Source organism: Papio anubis, chromosome 17, assembly GCF_008728515.1.
Source record: "Papio anubis isolate 15944 chromosome 17, Panubis1.0, whole genome shotgun sequence".
Classification (NCBI taxonomy): Eukaryota; Metazoa; Chordata; class Mammalia; order Primates; family Cercopithecidae; genus Papio; species Papio anubis.
In genome coordinates, this window is record NC_044992.1 from 53,498,977 (window position 1) to 53,518,766 (window position 19,790).

General features: G+C 40.7%; 1 protein-coding gene across 10 annotated transcripts in view; it reads right to left on the reverse strand.

The window, feature by feature from the left end:
* The window catches only part of LOC101004877 (KAT8 regulatory NSL complex subunit 1), a 196,595-nt gene that overhangs the window by 43,449 nt on the left and 133,356 nt on the right, over window positions 1-19,790 (reverse strand). For 9 of the 10 annotated variants that reach the window (XM_017950071.3, XM_017950069.3, XM_017950074.2 and 6 more), the window contains one exon: window positions 8,375-8,476. The exons of the other annotated variant lie outside the window; for it this stretch is intronic. In XM_017950071.3, coding sequence (XP_017805560.1) covers window positions 8,375-8,476 — 102 coding nt within the window. The remainder of the gene's footprint in view (window positions 1-8,374; window positions 8,477-19,790) is intronic. 10 annotated transcript variants of the gene reach the window in all.

Sequence of the window (19,790 nt, forward strand, 5' to 3'; positions counted from 1 at the left end):
GAAATAGAACAATCACCCTTCAGTAAACAACACAGCAATAACTGCTGTAGGAAAAAGTCATCAGTGAACAATAAAATTATGGGTGAAAATATAATGAGCAACAGAATATTTACATAGTGTCTCCCTATAAGGCAGTCATTTATTCCAGCTGGGCAAAATGGCAAAACCATGTCACAACAAAAAACATAAAAATTTGCCATGGTGGCACATGCCTGTGATCCCAGTTACTTGGGAGGCTGAGAGATGGGAGGACAGCTGAGCCAGGGAGGTGAAGGCTGGAGTGGTGACCACGACATTGCACTCCAGCCTGGGTGACAGAGTAAGACCCTATCTCTAAATAAATAAATCTATTGTCGTTTATTACAAAGGGGAAAACGCTGATTTTACAGAGGAGAAACCTGTCAGGCACCACCTTAACCAAGGGAACAAACCTATCATCACTATTAGAAACACAAGTCAACATCATGAACCCTCTGTAGTGTAGTGAAGAGTACAGTGTCTTCTGTGGCATTCCTGTAAAACAATGGGTAACCACTAGTAATGAGAAAACACCAAAAAACACCAATTTGTGGAACGCTATACAAAATAACCAACCAGAAATTTTGTATCCAAGTAACAGAAGACAAAAACTGAGAACTCTCACATACTGAAGGACCCTTAGAGACACAAAAACTAAAAGCAATGACAGATTCTGGACAACAGAAAGGACATTAATAAGAAAACTAATAATACAGAAATTCAAATAAATTGTCTATTACTCTGCATAAATTCAATGTTAATTTCAATGTTAATCAATGTTAATTTTGTGGTTCTGATAATTAACGATTATTGTGGCAAGATGTGTTAACATTAGGGAAAGCTGGGTGAAAATTATATAGAGACTCTGTACTACTATTTGAACACACACACACTCTCTCTTTCTTTCTGACACAATCTTGCTCTGTTGGCCAGGCTGGAGTGCAGTGGCACGATCTTGGCTCACAGCAAACCTCTGCCTCCTGGGTTCAAGTGGTTCTTGTGCCTCAGCCTCCCAAGTAGCTGGGATTACAGGCACACACCACCACACCTGGCTAATTTTTGTATTTTTAGTAGAGACGGGGTTTCACCATGTTGGGCCAGGCTGGTCTCAAACTTCTGGCCTCAGGTGATCCGCCCGCCTCTGCCTCCCAAAGTGCTGGGATTTTAGGTCACCATGCCCAGCCTAAAATCGTATTTTAAAAGAACGAAGAAAAAATATATCTAGCATTAAAAAAAAAAACTTCATTCATATGTAAATCTGTACAGTCTACAGGTTCCTATCAGTTACAGGATAAAGTACTCAAGATAAATATAGAATCCATTCTGAACTGGCCGAAACATCCAACACTCCATCACAGAAAAGTATCTGCAGTTCCCTGATAATGCTAGGCTCTTTCAAGTCTATGCTGCATTACACATTACTCCCTGCTGGAACTCACTCCCTACACCATCCTTCAGCAAGTCCATAAGGCTCAGAAACAAGTACACCATTCCCTAGGAAGCCACCTTTGCTGATTCCCTCCAGCACTCCCACTATATGCTTAACTGGACCAACAAGAAGCACTCAAGAAAAGATAAGACACCTGGTTCTACTTACAGAGTTTTTCAGACACAAAGTGCAGTCTGGAACAATAACAACAAGTTTTTACTAACTTTCATTATCTATCAAACATTGTTAAAAGCAAATCATACATTTTAACTTTGTAAGAAGGCTGGAAATAGGTAGTGGGAGGAGAGTGGGACTCCTCCAATTTGGTTCTTGTTTTTAAAAATTGTTTTGGCTATTGGCCAGGTACAGTGGCTCACGCCTGTAATCCCAGCACTCTGGAAGGCCGAGGCAGGTGGATCACTTGAGGTCAGGAGTTCAAGAGCAGCCTGGCCAACATGGTGAAACCCCATCTCTACTAAAAATACAAAAACTAGCTGGGTGTGGTGGCACATGCTTGTAATCCCAGCTACTCGGAAGGCTGAGGCAGAAGAATCACTTGAACCCGGGAGGTGGAGGTTGCAGTGAGTGAGCCCAGATTACACCACAGCACTCCAGCCTGAGTGACAGGGCGAGACTTTATCTCCAAAAAAAAAAAATTGTTTTGGCTATTGAAAGTACTTTATGTTTCCATACACATTTGAAAATCAATGTTCAACTGTTACCAAAAACAGCACAACAAGGCCGGGCACGGTGGCTCACACCTGTAATCCCAGCACTTTGGGAGGCCGAGGCAGGCGGATCACAAGGTCAGGAAATTGAGACCACGGTGAAACCCCGTCTCTACTAAAAATACAAAAAACTAGCCGGGCACGGTGGTGGACGCCTGTAGTCCCAGCTACTCAGGAGGCTGAGGCAGGAGAATGGCGTGAACCCGGGAGGCGGAGCTTGCAGTGAGCTGAGATCGCGCCACTACACTCCAGCCTGGGTAACAGAGTGAGATTCCGTCTCAAAAACAAAACAAAACAAAACAAAACAAAAAAAACAAAAAACAAAAACAGCACAACATAAACCAAAAAATCTTGCTGGGATTTTTCACTGGCTTTGCATTGAATCTGTGTGTCTAACATTGACTCTTCTAACGCACAACTATAGCATACATCTCCATTCACTTATGTAATCTTTTTCAGGAGTTTTATGGTTTCAGCAATAAAGTCATTAATGTCTTTTGTTAGACTTATTCCTAAGTATTTTATGTTTCTTGATGCTACTGCAAATGGAACTGTTTCTCCGGGTCATTTTTCAATTGTTTGCTCTAATAAATAAAAACAGTCTGTATATGGAGACCCTGACTAAATTTATAATTCTCATAGGTTTAGGCAATTCCATGGGGTTTCTATGTATTGTATCTTCAAATACAAGCAGTTTGGCCCTATCTTTTCCAATTTCCATGCCTTTCATTGCTTTTTTCTTGCTATATTGCATTAGCCAAGACAGAGTACAATGTTTTTGTTTGTTTGAGGCAGGTTCTCTGTTGCCCAGGCTCAAGTGATCTCAGCTCAGTGCAACCTCCACTACCTGGGCTTAAGAGCAATTCTCCCACCTCAGCTTCCAGAGTAATGAGAACTACAAGTGCATGCCCCCACACCAGGCTCATTTTTGTATCTTTTGTAGAGATGGGGTTTCGTCATGTTGCCTGAGCTGGTCTTGAACTCCGAGGCTCAAGCGATCCGCCCACCTTGGCCTCCCAGAGTGCTGGGATTATAGGCGTGAGCCACTGTGCCCAGCCTACAATGTTTTTAGGATGTATTTTTTTCCTAATTGTAGGCCAACAAAAAAAGCACTTTCACCAAGTAGTGTGAGTTATTTAGGCACTGTTTGTTTTTTCCTAATTTTTAAACAGCATCACAGCTCAGGAATCAGGTTGTCTTCACCTTTTGATTTTCACGATTTTGACTACAAAGTTGTGATTCTCATGGCTATTAGTCTCAAAGTTTCATGATTTATTTATTTATTTATTTAGAGACACAGTGTCACTCTGTTGCCCAGGCTGCAGTGCAGGGCCATGATCTCGGCTCACTGCAATCTCTGTCTCCTGAGTTCAAGAGATTCTCTTGCTTCAGCCTCCTGAGTAGCTGGGATTACAGGCGTCTGCCACCACACCTGGATAATTTTTGTATTTTTTTGTAGAGATTGGGTTTCCCATGTTGGCCAGACTGGGGAAACTTCTGAAACTTCTGCCCTCAGGTGATCCACCCACCTCGGCCTCCCAAAGTGCTGGGATTACAGGCGTGAGCCACCGTGCTCGGCCTAAAGTTTCATACATTTGTAAACTGACTTTTCAAATTCAAAAATCCAGCCATTAAGTTCCTCAACTTTTTCCATCTTATTTTTTCCCCTTTTTCCTCATGACTAGAATATTCTCGTGTTTATTCATATGTATAATAATTTTCTATTGTATACAATGTATGCAATACATTATAGAGACTCTGAATTTAGTTAGCTTTTCCTAAAGAGTGTTTGGAGTCTATTTTGGTTCCCTCCTTAATCCTATGGTGAAAGCCTTAGTCCTGGGAAACATTCTTTAACTCTTTTAAGTGTGAGCTTTTACTGGTTTCAATCAAAGTCCTCTGTTTTTTGCCAAGTATAGCTGGAATTCAAACTCCAAATTCTGCCTTCCCTGCATTAGGCAATGATGATCTTCTCTGCTCAGCTCTTTTAGCCTTCCAATGTTGCTTTCCACTATGTCCTATAAAATCTTCCCTAAATGTGTGCAGTTCAGGGGTGAGCACAAAGATCTGAAAGGGGTTCAAATAGATTGTAGGCCTATGCCCCTCCCCATGTCCCATAGCTCCCTCTTTGCCACTACTCCCTCCTTCAATTTCTACCTACTTGGTAGCCCTGAACTCTATCCTCTGATAACATACAAGCCCATGAGGCAGTGACTATTGAATTCTAGAAGCTCTGGGGCACATGGACTGAGAATGCTCTCTTCCTGGCAATACTTTCTGTCTGAAATTTTGCTGACAAATTGTTGAGTAATTTACCTAGTAACATGTACAGGTTCCAAGTCTGTCCTTCTTTGCTCATTACTTTTTCTTAAGCAGGGGAAAGCAGGCTTCTATTTGTTGAAGAGAGAGAATGAGAAGGTGGGGAAGATAAAAGGCATGTTTCAGAACACTAGGGAACAACTCTCAACTGCTTTTTACATTCTCTCTTTCCAAGGGCACACCCTCTTTGTTCAAAAGGAGTCTTAAATTTCACAGAAGCATTTATCTGTACACACATGACTTATCGGCAGCTACCAAGCTAGAGGCCCGTAAGTTTTCTCTCCCTCAGCTAGCCTTACACCTTTAAAACTGCCTTTGAGTCAGAAATAAGAAGAGGTTAAAAAAAAAAAAAAGAGGCATTTTTCTAGGCATTCCTCCTTAGGTCTTCCCTTCCTCTAACCCACTGCTCTGTGGTATAAAAACAGTACCCACTTCCCCAACCCAGAAAATATTCCTTGATTTGCTCCATGACTCAAAAAAGGTTCACCCATGCATTCAGTCTCCAGTTCTTTTGCTCATAGGTTGGGTTCCTTTAGAACAACTTAGTTCAATAATATCTGTACTGTATTCAAGACCCAAGCAGATACATACTGGTTCTGTCAATAAACAATCATCCTGTTTGGAAATAAAGCAAAAAGACTATGTATCCTTGCAGTGTAGCACTGGGACATTACCTAACAAGCCCACCTAGGAATCATCTGACTCTCCATAAATTATTTAACTTTGTTTTACCTACTATCTATAATTGATTAGGGCCCAGAAGTCTTACTGGATGTTTATTTTAGAACGCTGACAAGTTAAAGTTGGTGTGCATCTTGTTGAAAACAATGTCCAAAATTACAGCTTTATTGTTGATTAACAATTTTTGTATGCTACTGAGTAATCATATTCCTGCATTCTTCCTTTTTATTTGGTATTAAAATACTGTTAACAGTTTGGTCACCATCATGATTCCCTCGTTATTCAGTAAATCACTATATATTTAGGAATTATGTCTAGGCTGGTGCAGTGGTTCACGCCTGTAATCCCAGCACTTTTGGAGGCCAAGGCCAGCAGACTGCTTGTTCTCAGGAGTTTGAGACCAGCCTGGGAAACATGGTAAAACCCCATCTCTACAAAAAAATACAAATATTAGCCGGACATGGTGGCACATGCCTGTAGTCCCAGCTACTTTGGAAGCTGAGGTGGGAGGATGGCTTGAACCTGGGAGGTAGAGGCTGCAGTGAGCCAAGGTCACGCCACTGCACTCCAGCCTGGGTGACAGAGTAAGACCCGGTGAAGAACGAATGAACGAACGAAAGAACAAATGAACGAACGAGAAAAAGAGACAAAGAGACAAATAGAAAGAGAGAGAGAGAAAGAGAGGGAGGGAAGGAAGGAAGGAAGGAAGGAAGGAAGGAAGGAAGGAAGGAAGGAAGGAAGGAAGGAAGGAAGGAAGGAAGGAAGGAAGGGAAGGGAAGGAGGAAGGGAGGGAGGGAGGGGGGAGGGGAGGAATTATGTCTAATGTTTTGAAACTATATTTTGACAATTCTAAAGATACTGATTTTTTTTTGTTAATTCCAGCTTAGTTTCAGAAATGAGAATACAAAAATTAAACATAATAGAAAATATCTCTGACATTATTATTTTTAAACCACAAGTCTTCAAATATATTTCTGGGTAATAAACAAGTGCAGTCCAGGAGTTTGAGGTTGCAGTGAGCTACAGTGTGCCACTGCACTCCAGCCTGGGTGACAGAGCAAGAGCCTGTCTTAACCAAAAAAAAAAAAAAAAAAAGAATAAATACACCTACCTCCATTTGGGGAAAAATTTAATAAAATGGAACACAGGCTGGTTACATGTGGGTATATGAAAATTTACAGTGGTCCTCTGTCCCGGGTAAACTAATTTATTTATTTATTTTAAGCAAAACTGAGAAAAATCGCTTTCCTAAAATTTAAAACAAAACAAAACAAAAAAATCTGGAGAACAAACAAGCAAAGTTAAATACTGCCTTCTTATACACAAAAACTTTGCATGGCAATTGACATAGGCATGGCTTTGCAAATATTTGGCATTTTAAAAATTTAAGTCACTTAATAGCTTTTAAGAAACATATGCTCTGCAGCCCATTCTACTAATAATAAACAATGGAAATGTATTGTCCCTGCCCCGCCCAGCCAGTCTTCTCTAACACTTTCTGAACGCTTTTCGGAAAGCATGGATATATTCATAAAGGGTAGTTAATTGACAAAAACAGGGACAGGGTAATCTCTCCTTGACAAAAAACTGACAGTGTATACTTAGTTGTTTTCATTATTTATTTTACTCAATCCAAAAAGCATTCTATTGCACAACGTAGACACTAGTATGGCCAACACAAAGGGAAAGATGGTCTTGACCTTCAAGAACCTTACAATTTAATACACACACAGGAATCTTACAATTTAACACACAAGCGAATAAATGAAGGGCAGGGAAAGGAACAAGCTCCTGAAGAGTGTGTGTGTGTTACAAGTGAATCTGTATAAACTATCTCACAATCACTGTGGACTTTTTAAGATAATGAGAATCAGTAACACAATAAGGGACTGTTATGCCCTGTCCTTCAGAAGTGCTGAGGTGAGAGAAACACAACTATAGGGAAATTACTCAAAAAAGTTTGGAATCCTTAAATTCTATATACAAATATGTAAATATCTACATAGAACCTACTCCCCTATCACATATGCTTCATGTTTCATGTTTCTTGTACTCATACCATCAATTTATCTGTTTTCTTTCTCACTTAACAATTTTTACCCTGAATAGACCATTCGCTAAAAGTTTTATTAATAACTTAAAAAAATTCTGTAAACAGCATGCCATGAACTTATATTATAGACTTATATAGTGGCAAAACTTGGCGTTCTGCTCTTTAATTTATTCAAAACTACCTTCCAGTTAAGAACTATCAATCTTCTAGTGTCTTCACATTTATCTCTAGAAACAGTGGCCGGCTTTCAAAACTAGGTGAAAGATCTTTCCAAGATCTGAACATCTCCAGTATCTGCCTCAGAGAAAATTTAGTTTCCACTACATCATGCGTTCCTGCTAACAATCATTAAAATAAATAAAAGAACTATAAGGTTGGTTTATTTGCAGATACAAGAACAGCTTGCTTAACTCACCATTTAAAAAGCCAGCACTTCATACTAGCCTTATTATCTGAAGTATAATCAAAATAATAAACTACTGTCGTGGGACTTTGGAATTTCTAATTAAGTTATGGAGACTTAAATCAAGAAATATGAATATTCATAAAACCCAGTAACCTTTTAGGCAAAGTAAAAAAGTGAAAGAAATAAACAAATGCTCTTGGAATTCAGAAAGAAAATTAACTATGGTATTGAGAGAAACCAAGAAAGAGAAGGTATCAAAGCAGAGCTAGGATACAGAAGGAAACAGAAAATGACAGCTTAATGCTCATTACAGAATAAGAGTGAGTCACCCATAGAGGCCATTTTCAGTGTTCTTGTGAATTTAACCTCTAGTCTAACCTTTTAATGAAAAGGCTGTAATTTTTAGAGTGGCCCAGAAAGGTGACCTTATGTCTCAGGTGTCAGAGCCACACCCAGGTCTCCTGATTCCCAATGATACTCCCTAATGCCTTACTTGCTCTGGCTGTAGTGTCTTGAGAGTTGGAGCTGCTTTTAATCCTACTGGTCAGCTACACAGCTGCAGGAGGGGCCCTAGGTTACCTATTCAGAAATTCAGATCTTAAAATGCCATAAGTGATAAAAGTAGATACAGTTCCCCTCCTTCGGCCAATGCAAGGATCCTAGTTACAGAGAAGAAATGGTGTGCCAAGACAACACCCTTAATTCTTACGCATTTCACCCTTTCTATCTTTTATACTTACCAATTTATCAGTCCCATGATCTGTCTTCACCTCAGAACTAAGTGGAAGAAATAAGTCTGTTGTATGCTCTGGGGGAGGTACCTCCCCAAGAACTATCAACCCCTGCAGGATAGAGAGGAGAAAAATAACATAAGTGAGCAGTATAAATTTCAAATTTAATTTAGGAGTTAGTCTCAAAAGAACTGCTGGTGTACTAGAGGCCCCCCTCTTTCTTATCCTATGGTTCAGAAACAAACTATACCAGCGGCAGCTTTGTTTTCCCAAAGAGTTATTTCAACAAGAAGCAGACCCAGGCTCCCCTCTCTGCCACTTGACTAATCTGACCTACATGGCTCATCAGCCATTTAGCATATTTATTCATATCTTTCAGATCTGAACTCTTTACCAGCTTATGGCATTTTATACCATATTACTAGACTCCACTAGATTAACAGCAGCAATGCAGTTTTTCTAGACAACAAATGCAGTTTATGAATTACTAAGCTGAAAATGCTACTATTATCAATCATGTACTCCACCAACTACACCTGCACAAACAAAACTCAATGAAACAAATGTGGAACAGTCCCCTACAAGTTATCAGAAACCAACAGCTTTCTTAAAAGCTGGCCCAAAGGCACCTGTTTTTCATAAGCATAAATATTACTTCAGATTAAGTTCCTGCTTGACAATTTCAAATTCAGACCTTTGGAAGTCATTCCAGGAAACAATTTACATAAAAAGAAATTAAAATGAACCCACAAGTTCTCCTCACAGTAGGTATAATGAGCCAGGATGGGTAAAGGCAGAAGTTATCTTATTAAGGAAAAAAAAATACTACACACGAATCCCACCACGGATGCAGGATGCAAGAAGAGGTGACAAAAATAAGGCTATGACACTATATAACCGAAAGACTGGGATGCAAGCGATCAGGGTTCCCAAACTCTTTCTCTGGTCGAAAAAATAGAGATATAACTAGATTAAGAAGCTCTTAATGGAAATTTTGTATCAGAATCACCTGGTGAACCTTATCAAACTATACTGGCTTAGGTCCAACATCTACTCAGTACCTCTGGGGGTGGGGCCAGGTAGTCTACCTTTTCATGGGGGAAGAGTGCAGGAGGGGGGCAGGGCATGGTGGGTACATGGAGGTGGGTGTCTGTGTCTGTGTCTGTGTCTGTGTCTCTCTCTCTCTCTCTCTCTCTTCCCCGCTACGTTACCCAGGCTGATCCTGGGCTCCAGCAATCCTCCCACTTCAGCCTCTGGAGTAGGTGGGATTACATGTGCCTACCACCATGCCCAGAGCAGGATATTCTACTATTCTTTAAAAGCTCCCTGGTAAGTCCTAAACTTGTAAAGTTGAAAAACACCAGACTTGATTAGTTTGGACTCAAAGAACATCCTAAAGTATAGATTTAGGGGACCAGAGATTGTGACTGTATTAGTCTGAGCTCTCTAGGCCATACAACAGACTCTTACGAGCCACTAAACCAGATGATCCATCCCTGGGGTCCTTGTAACTAAAAAACCAATATGAAACATGAGCTGCAGAAAAGGGGGGAAAACATTAAGAAAGAAAAATAGAATTTTATTTTTTTTTAGACAGAGTTTTGCTCTTGTTGCCCAGGCTAGAGTGCAATGGCACGGTCTTTGGCTCACTGCAACATCCACCTCCCAGGTTCAGACAATTCTCCTGCCTCAGTCTCCTGAGTAACTGGGATTACAGGCATGTACTACCATGCCCGGCTAATTTTGTATTTTTAGTAGAGACGGGTTTCTCTATGTCGAGGCTGGTCTCGAACTCCTGAACTCAGGTGATCCGCCCGCCTTGGCCTCCCAAAGTGCTGGGATTATAGGCGTGAGCCATCGCGCCCAGACTTATTTCAGCTTTTTAAGAAGAAATATGTATCTCTTTTTCTTTTGAAAGCAAAAGAAGCACTGCCTACCTATTCTGGAATATGACTACACTTAGCCTATACCAAAAATGAGAGGCCGGGCATGGTGGCTCACACCTGTAATCCCAGCACTTTGGGAGGCTGAGGCGGGTGGATCACATGAGGTCATCAGGAGTTCCCTGGCCAACATGGTGAAACCCCATCTCTACTAAAAATACAAAAATTGCCCAGGTGTCGTGGCACATGCCTGTAGTCCCAGCTACTCGGGAGGCTGAAGAAGGAGAATCGCTTGAACTCAGGAGGCAGAGGTCGCAGTGAGTCAAGATCGCACCATTGCTCTCCAGCCTGGGCTCTATCTCCAACAACAACAAAAATGAACTGGAGGCTGGGTACGGTAGCTTACACCTGTAAACTTAGCACTTTGGGAGGCTGAGGCCAGGAGTGGGAGACCAGCCTGGCCAACACAGTGAAACCCCGTCTCCAGCAAAAACACAAAAAATTAGCCAGGCGTGGTGGCGAGCCCCTGTAATCCCAGCTACTTGGGAGGCTGAGGCAGGAGAATCGCTTGAACCTGGAAGGCGTAGATTGCAGTGAGCCAAGACTGCGCCACTGCACTCCAGTCTGGGCAATAAGAGTGAAACTCCAACTCAAAATTTAAAAAATTAAAAAAAAAAAAAAAAAAAAAAGAACTGGAGTCTCCTCAGAAACAAGAGAAAGGTCATTAACTAGTAAGCAAGAAACATTTACCCTAGCCTTTAAAATGAGGTTTCTCTGGTTAAAAGAACTTCTGCTTCAAAATACTTTCTTCCCTAAACAAAAGCATAAAATACACCTTACAAACTTTATCATGTCCAAGTAAAAACTATTTGCAAAAGACAGCTATCTTGTACATCACTGCCTTCTAAAAATGTTGTATTCAACAGATACTCCCTGCTTAAGGGCCCAAACTGCCTTCCTGTTTCCTGTATAAAGCAAGTCAAAAATCATTTTAGTATTCAAATTTTCCCATAACCAGTTCCTTTTTTTAAGATCGATTTCCAACTACTTTCCCCAAATATCTCTGTTAGTGTTATACCAATTGCATCATCTCCTAGACAAATGTTTCAATGTATGTGAAGCTGTTGCTGCTGCTGGAGGTAGGGGTTATTAGTCAGTTAAAGGTTAAAAAAAACCTGAATTAACGGTTAAAACATGAGCTGTCCAGCCGGGCGCGGTGGCTCAAGCCTGTAATCCCAGCACTTTGGGAGGCTGAGACGGGCGGATCACAAGGTCAGGAGATCGAGACCATCCTGGCTAACACGGTGAAACCTCGTCTCTACTAAAAAATACAAAAAACTAGCCGGGCGAGGTGGCGGGCGCCTGTGGTCCCAGCTACTCCGGAGGCTGAGGCAGGAGAATGGCGTAAACCCGGGAGGCGGAGCTTGCAGTGAGCTGAGATCCGGCCACTGCACTCCAGCCTGGGCGACAGAGCCAGACTCAGTCTCAAAAAAAAAAAAAAAAAAAAAACCAAACATGAGCTGTTCATCTTTATTCATACTGATTTTTATATTTTATCAGTCCAAATTGCCGTTCATCCTTCCAAAGAGATTTTCAACAAGTCCCACCTCCTTCCAAGAAAATGCCCTGGTTAATGAGTTCCTACTTGCTTTATCCATACTGCCAGACGACCTAAAGCATGGTGATTTTATCTTACATTCTGTGTATTTAAATCTCATTTCCACAGCATTCATAATCTTATGCCACATTATTTATTTCACTTATTATTGCCTCAGTTTCTTGTTTGTTGAGACAGGGTCAAGCTCTGTCACCCAGGCTGGAGTGCAGTGGCATGGTCACGAATCACTGTAATCTCCCCCTCCCGGGATCAAGTGATCCTCCCACCTCAACCCCATAAATAGCTGGGATAACAGGTGCATGCCACCATATCCAGCTAATTTTTAAATTTTTTTTTTTTTTTGGTAGAGATGGGGTTTCACCAAGTTGCTCAGGCTGGTCTCGAACTCTTGGACTCAAGTAATGCACTTGCCTCGAACTCCCAAAGTGCTGGGATAACAGGTGCAAGCCACCACACCCAGCTACTTATTCTATTTTTTGGTAGAGATGGAATTTCACCACGTTGCCCAGGCTCATCTCAAACTCCTGGACTCAAGCAATTCACCTGCCTCGGCCTTTCTTTTTTTTTTTTTTTTGAGACGGAGTCTGGCTCTGTCGCCCAGGCTGGAGTGCAGTGGCCGGATCTCAGCTCACTGCAAGCTCCGCCTCCCGGGTTCACGCCATTCTCCTGCCTCAGCCTCCCGAGTAGCTGGGACTACAGGCGCCCGCCACCTCACCCGGCTAGGTTTTTGTATTTTTTAGTAGAGACGGGGTTTCACTGTGTTAGCCAGGATGGTCTCGATCTCCTGACCTCGTGATCCGCCCGTCTCGGCCTCCCAAAGTGCTGGAATTACAGGCTTGAGCCACCGCGCCCGGCCCTCGGCCTTTCAAAGTGCTGGAATTACACGTGCAAGCCGTTGCACCCAGCCTTTAATTGTTAACTTATGTTAGTTTCTTGAAGATGTGGACAAAATACAAATATATTTAAATGCCCCATGTCTCCTAGCAGAGTCATACACCAAGAAAATAAATGCATAGCAAATATTTGTCGAGTTGTATAAATTTTTTTCTAACAGGAAAATATTAAGTTTATAATAATTATAGCCAGAAGATAAATCCAACAATTAGATATAAAATTACTCCTTCAATTTTTTTCAGTTATATGAAAGGATACAGTATTTTCCAAAGGGAAGAATTTTTCCTTAACCTACAGAATAATTTCGAAATACAACCCTCAGAGAGACGATGGAGACACCTTCTCCTAAGAGAGTATAATAAAACTTGGTAGGAACCATCTATTCATCGACATCATTTTATAGACCCACAGAGGATGTAGGTCAAAGCTTATGTCTCTACAGGCCAATACATGGCAGAACTGGGGCAAAAGGCTGGATCTAACTAATACTTCACTTCTTTTGTGTTCATTTAAATCAGTCATTTATCCACTCATCAGCATTTGTTAGGTGCTAAGGATACAAGAAAAAATAAGAGACCTATCCCTCTCCCCTAACCCATCCTTCAAAGTGCTTATTACATTCTAATACTGGGGGCAAAGAAAAACAATGTAAATAGATAAATGTTATGTACTATATTAGAAGGTATTAAATGCTAAAGAGAACAAAATACAGGATAGTGAGGGATTAAGAAGTGGAAATGGTGAAGGAGGTCATGACGGCTCATGCCTATAATTCCAGCACTTTGAGAAGCCAATGCAGGAGGATTACTTGAGGCCAGGAGTTCAGGACCACCCTGGGCAACATGGCAAAACCCTATCTCCAACACACACACACACAAAAAATAAAAATTAGCCCGGTGTAATGTCACACCTGTAGTTCCAGATATTCAGGAGGATCACTTAAGCCCAGGAGAGAAAGAGAGATACAAGTGCAAGGGGATACTACAGGCGTATGCCACCACCAAAAAATATAGTTTTTTATATTTTTAGTAGAGAAGGGGTTTCACCATGTTGCCCAGGCTGCTTGTAAACTCTTGGGGCCAAGAGATCTACCCTCCCTGGCCTCCCAAAGTGCCAGGTTGCAGGCATGAGCCACTGTGCCCTGCTTGAATGTTTATTTGAAGACAGAATCAACCAGCTATGCCAATGTGCTTACAAGATAGGAGGGAAAATAGTCAGAGACACTGCCAAGGTTTCTAGCTTCCACAACCAGAAGAATGGAACTCCTCTTAATTTGTTCAGAGGACATTTGAATACACATTAGTTTTAATTAAACCTATTTTTGAAAATATGTGCTCAAGTGTTACAATGATGCAACCAACAGTCATCCGTACACTGTCCATTGCCCCCAAGATATCTAAGTTCACTGTGGCATTCAAAACCAAACACTGGATCCTCTAATTTAATTGGTACCTCATACCAAAAAGGATGAAAACAGCTAAAAAGAGGCTGAACAAATAAAAAGCATCCAAGTAGGTAAGAGTCATTCATGCAGGTAGCATCTATTGAGTGGCTACCATGTGCAAGGTAGTGTGAAAACACAATAATAAAATAAAAACAGATTCTACCATAAGGAGTTTATGTTCATTTAGCTTTGAACAGACAAGGAGACAAAGTATTACGACAGTACTATAACAGAAGTTGAGAGAAGGTGATGTCAGAGCAGAAAAGAACCTAACTGAAGAGACTGATGAAAGTGAGGCTTTACAGAGGAGGTCTACATAATTACTTAACAATCCCCCAAATATACTCAATATATTTTGAGCTATAGTTATTCATTAATTATGCACTTAATAACTTTGCCCTTTTCTGTATACAATGTTTCATTATGCCACAATAACATTTATTTGGGATAAAGTTTACTCATGTTTAATAACCATGAAAAGAAAGGTTAGCATTAGCTGAGAAAACTTCGTAATGTTCGACTCCACACCTCTCATGGTTCCCCCAACGTGGGCTTCCCTAACAATCCAGGTTTAAACTGGGTCAATGTTGAATAGCTGTGGCATTAGCCTGGGGGCAGTGAACTTAGAGCCACTGTACTATGAAATAGCAACTTACAGAAGCCGAAGAAAAAGGTCAAGAGTCTCCTTTTCCTTCACCATGTCCCGAGTCAGAGCCAGGATCATGCTTAGATTGCACAGGCCTAGAAAACTCCAAGGCTGAAGCAAGCTTCTGCTTTACACAAGGACCAAAGGAATTGGAATAGGTCACAGTTACATGCAGCCTTAATACCTCCTAAATGATTCCTCTGTGGATGGACCCTCTCTTAACTGTATTTGCAATACAGCTAACAGGCAATTTCACATACTTCCTTACATCACTCTATCAGGTCAATCTTCCCTATGCATCTCAAGATAAACCAGTGACCCCACTGCAGACCAGTTCCACAAGAATAACCCTGGGCTACTTTGAAAAGATAAGTTGTCTACAATGCTTTAAAAACCCTATTAAGATGAGAACCTCAAGAGCTTTACGAAAATTTTGAAGAGAAAGGTGTTCTAAGCTTCTGCAGTTCCCATTCAGCTCTTTCCCTATTCAAAAGTTTCAATACTCTTCCACCTTCCATCTTCTTAACATTTCCATCCTCAGCTACAGCTGTGCAATCTCAAAGAGTAGTCAGAAGAGGGGATTTAAAAAAAAAAAAACATAAGAGTCAAGCCAGTGCTTCTGGGAGGCCAAGGCAAGGAGGATCACTTGAGGTGATCACCTGGATAACATAGTGAGACCCCATCCTTTTAAAAAAAAAAAAAAACAAAACCTTTAACAATTAGTCAGGCATGGTGGGACTCGCCTATGGTCCCAGCTACTTGTACTTGCAAGGCTAAGGTAGAAGGATAGCTTGAGCCCAAGAGTTTCAGGTTACAGTGAACTATATGATCTGGCCATTGCACCTCAGCCTGGGCAACGGAGCAAGACCCTGCCTCTTAAAACCTGCTTAGTCCCTATTCTTTCCCCTTATTTATCAGGTGTGAAATTTCAATAAATATGTTTCAGTGAAATGATGAAAAGGACAAAACAGTAAAATATGTTAGGGAAAAAAAAAATGCTTTTGAATCAGATAAAAAATCCTGAGTTTAAATTTAGCTCTGCCTTTTACAAGCTTCTGAAGATTTACTCTGATCATTAAACAAACATACATGAGTAAACTTTTAATTAGTATATACTCAAGGTACATATATTGTTTTCCTTTCCCCTTCTAAAGCATGGAAGAGTTTCTTTTTAAAAAACAAGCTGGCCGGGCGCGGTGGCTCAAGCCTGTAATCCCAGCACTTTGGGAGGCCGAGACGGGCGAATCATGAGGTCAGGAGATCGAGACCATCCTGGCGAACCCGGTGAAACCCCGTCTCTACTAAAAAATACAAAAAACTAGCCGGGCGAGGTGGCGGGCGCCTGTAGTCCCAGCTACTCGGGAGGCTGAGGCAGGAGAATGGCGTAAACCCGGGAGGCGGAGCTTGCAGTGAGCTGAGATCCGGCCACTGCACTCCAGCCTGGGTGACAGAGCGAGACTCCGTCTCCAAAAAAAAAAAAAAAAAACAAGCTGACAAACTATGAAAATTAAAAGAGCACAAAAGCATGGAGAAGCAGTACAGAAGGGTTCCCAGAAATTGTATTCTTTCTCCAGAGAGTAACATTATTCCCAAAGGGACTCTACTCCACAGCTTGGAAGGTAATACCTACCTTCTGACAGAACAGAAACTGGTGTCTGCATCCTAGAATCACCTAGCAGTAGTCACAAATACCTTTTTTTTTTTTTTTTTTTTTTTGGTAATACGCCACTTAAATAAAATTAATGCTAACAAGCAACAAAGTAAATCCTTAAAAAGAAAAAGAAAAGCCCCACCATCCCTCCAATCTCCCACCGAAAGACAAATTACAACTCAACAGCCTATCACCAAGATTCAACCTATCACCTAGGTTCATCTCCCCCCCCCAAAAAAAAAAAAAAAAAAAAAAAAAAGGTCTGTACAACCCAGGCAGCTCTGGCAAATCTTGGTGCAGCATGGAAAACGTGAACACCAACTCACTTAACCAAAACAAATAGGAAAAAATTTCTTCCATTTCAATAACTTAAAAAAAAAAACAAACCCCAAGCACTTAAAGTGATTACTAACTTGAGCAACAGCTCTGCAGCCTGATACTCATATCTCAGCTCTGCACTCACTTGGATGTGTAACCATGAACAAACTACTTGACTGACTTTCCATTGTTTATCTCGAAAATCATGAATGAGAGTAAAATGCTTAGCACAGTGCCTGATATATCACAAGTGCTCAAAAACTATTACAGTGTTACATAAAGACTAAATGTATGTGAATATATCATTGGGGGAAAATTCCATGGCTTGTTAGAGCAAGTTGAATATTGTCTCTTCCAAATTTATGTTCACCCAGAACCTGTGAATATTACCTTGTTTGGAAAAAGGGTCTTTGCAGTTGTAATCAAGTTATGAGACCTTTAGTGTGGGCCCTAAATTCAATATGCCTGGTGTCCTCCTAACATGGAAATCTGGACACAGATGCAAAGAGAAAGACAGTCATGTGAAGATGGAGGCAGCAACTGGAGTGATGTAGCTACAGGCCAAGAACACCAAGGACTAGCACAACATCATAAACTGGAAAAAGACAAGGAAGGATTCTTCCCTAGAGCCTCCAGAGAGAGCATGGCCCTGCTGACACCATGATTTCAGACTTCAGGCCTCCAGAACGGTGAGAGAACAAATTTCTGATTTAAGCCATCCCATTTGTGATAGTTTGTTACGGCAGTCTAGGAAACTAATCCATTTGTTGAAAAATAAATGTATAAATACAACAGGTAAAGCTGTGAGTTTTCTTGATGCATTACTTACTGAACTATCAACCCAGTGTTATTCTTCCTATCAGAACTCTGTAATAGACACCATATATTTAGACTGCAAACAAAGAAGTAAAAGATTGATTATGATGTTGTATTTTACAGACCAAGAAACTGAAGCTCAGAAAAGTTAAGTGACTTTTCTTCTCAAGGTTCATGTAAGCATCTGGTAGCAAAGTCACAACTCGAAGCAAAAATATACCAAGTCCAAGTATGGTGCTTAATACAATTTGCTTTGAATGATGAAACTCTTGGATAATCAACATATATTTATGTGCCAAATAACATTATGGTCAATGACAGACCACATATACAATGATGGTCTTAGAAGATTTTAGTACAGCTGAAGATTTCCTGTCATAACACAAAGCACTACTCATGTGTTTGTGGTGATGCTGGTGTAAAGAAACCTACAGTGCTGCTATTAAAAGTATACCACATATAATTATGTACAGTAAGAATATAATAGTTGATAATAAACAACTATGTTACTGTTAAAAAACACTTATTTCTTATAATAAAAAGTGTTATGTATTTACTATACTACACTTTTAATCATCAGAGTGTACTTCTACTCATTAAAAAAAGTGAACTGTGAAACAGCCTCCGGCAGATCCTTCTGTTAGCACTGTCACAGGCAATGGAAAGCTCCGTGTGTGTTGTTGGCCCTGAAGACCTAACAGTGGAACAAGATGTGAAGGTGGAAGACAGTAATACCGACAAACCTGACCCTATGTGGGCCTATGTTCATGTGTGTGTTTCTGTCTTAGTCTTTAGCAAAACAGTTTAAAAAATGAAACTTTTCATTTTAAAATGAAAACTTTTAAAGATAGAAAAAAACTTGTAGAATAAGGTGTGAAGAAGATATTTTTGTACAATGACAAGGTGTTTGTGTTTTAGGCTAAGTGTTATTACAAAAGAGAAAGTTTTAAAAACTTAAAAGTTTATAAAGCAAAAAGTTACAGTAAGCTAAGGTTAATTTATTACTGAAAAAATCTTTAGAATAAATGTAGTGTAGCCTCGGTGTACAGTGTTTATAAAGTTTATAGTAATGTACAATCATGTCCTAGGCCTTTCACATTCAGTCACCTTTCACCCACTGACTCACCCAGAGCAACTTGCAGTCCTGCAAGCTCCATTCTTTAAGTGCCCTATACAGGTGTATCATTTTTATCTTTTCTATTATATTTTTACTGTATTTTTCTATGTTTAGATATGTTTAAAAACATAAATCTTTACCACTAATTGCCTACAGTATTCAGTATAGTAGCATGATGTACTGGTTTATAGCCTAGAAGCAATAGGCTATACCATATTGTCTAAGTGTATAGTAGGTCATACCACCTCAGCTTTTATGTATGTATGTATGTATGTACATGAGATGGAGACTCGCTCTGCCTTGCCCAGGCTGGAGTGCAGTGTTGCAATCTCAACTCACTGGACCCTCCATCTCCTGGGTTCCAGTGATTCTCCTGTCTCAGTCTACCGAGTAGCTGGGGTTACAGGTACCCGACACCACACCTGGCTAATTTTTTTTGTATTTTTAATAGAGACAGGGTTTCACCATGTTGGCCAGGCTAGTCTCGAACTCCTGACCTCAGGTGATCCACCCACCTCGGCCTCCCACTCCTTGCCTCCCAAAGTGCTGAGATTACAGGCACGAGCCACCGCGCCCAGCCCTCAGCTTATATTTAAGTGCACTCTATGATGTTCACACACCAATGAAATCACCTAACAACACATTTCTGTTTCCCTTTCATTAAGCAATGTGTGACGGTATACACAAAACTCCAGATTATTTTCCAGATATTTAGAAATACTTTTCAGATATTTTGAAAGTTTCTGAAAACTGCTCTGTCACTGCTTCTGAGTGATGAGCTGAAGAATAAAGCATGAAACAAATGAGGTGAATATCTTCTTATACACAACTAGTGAGACTATAAACTGACCCTGCCAAAAACAAATGAGGTATCTTCTTTTTTTTCTTTTGAGTCTCGCTCTGTTGCCCAGGCTGGAGGGCAGTGGCACGATCTCCGCCGCCTCCCAGGTTAACGCCATTCTCCTGCCTCAGCCTCCCTAGAAGCTGGGACTACAGGCGCCTGCCACCATGCCCAGCTAATTTTTTTGTATTTTCAGT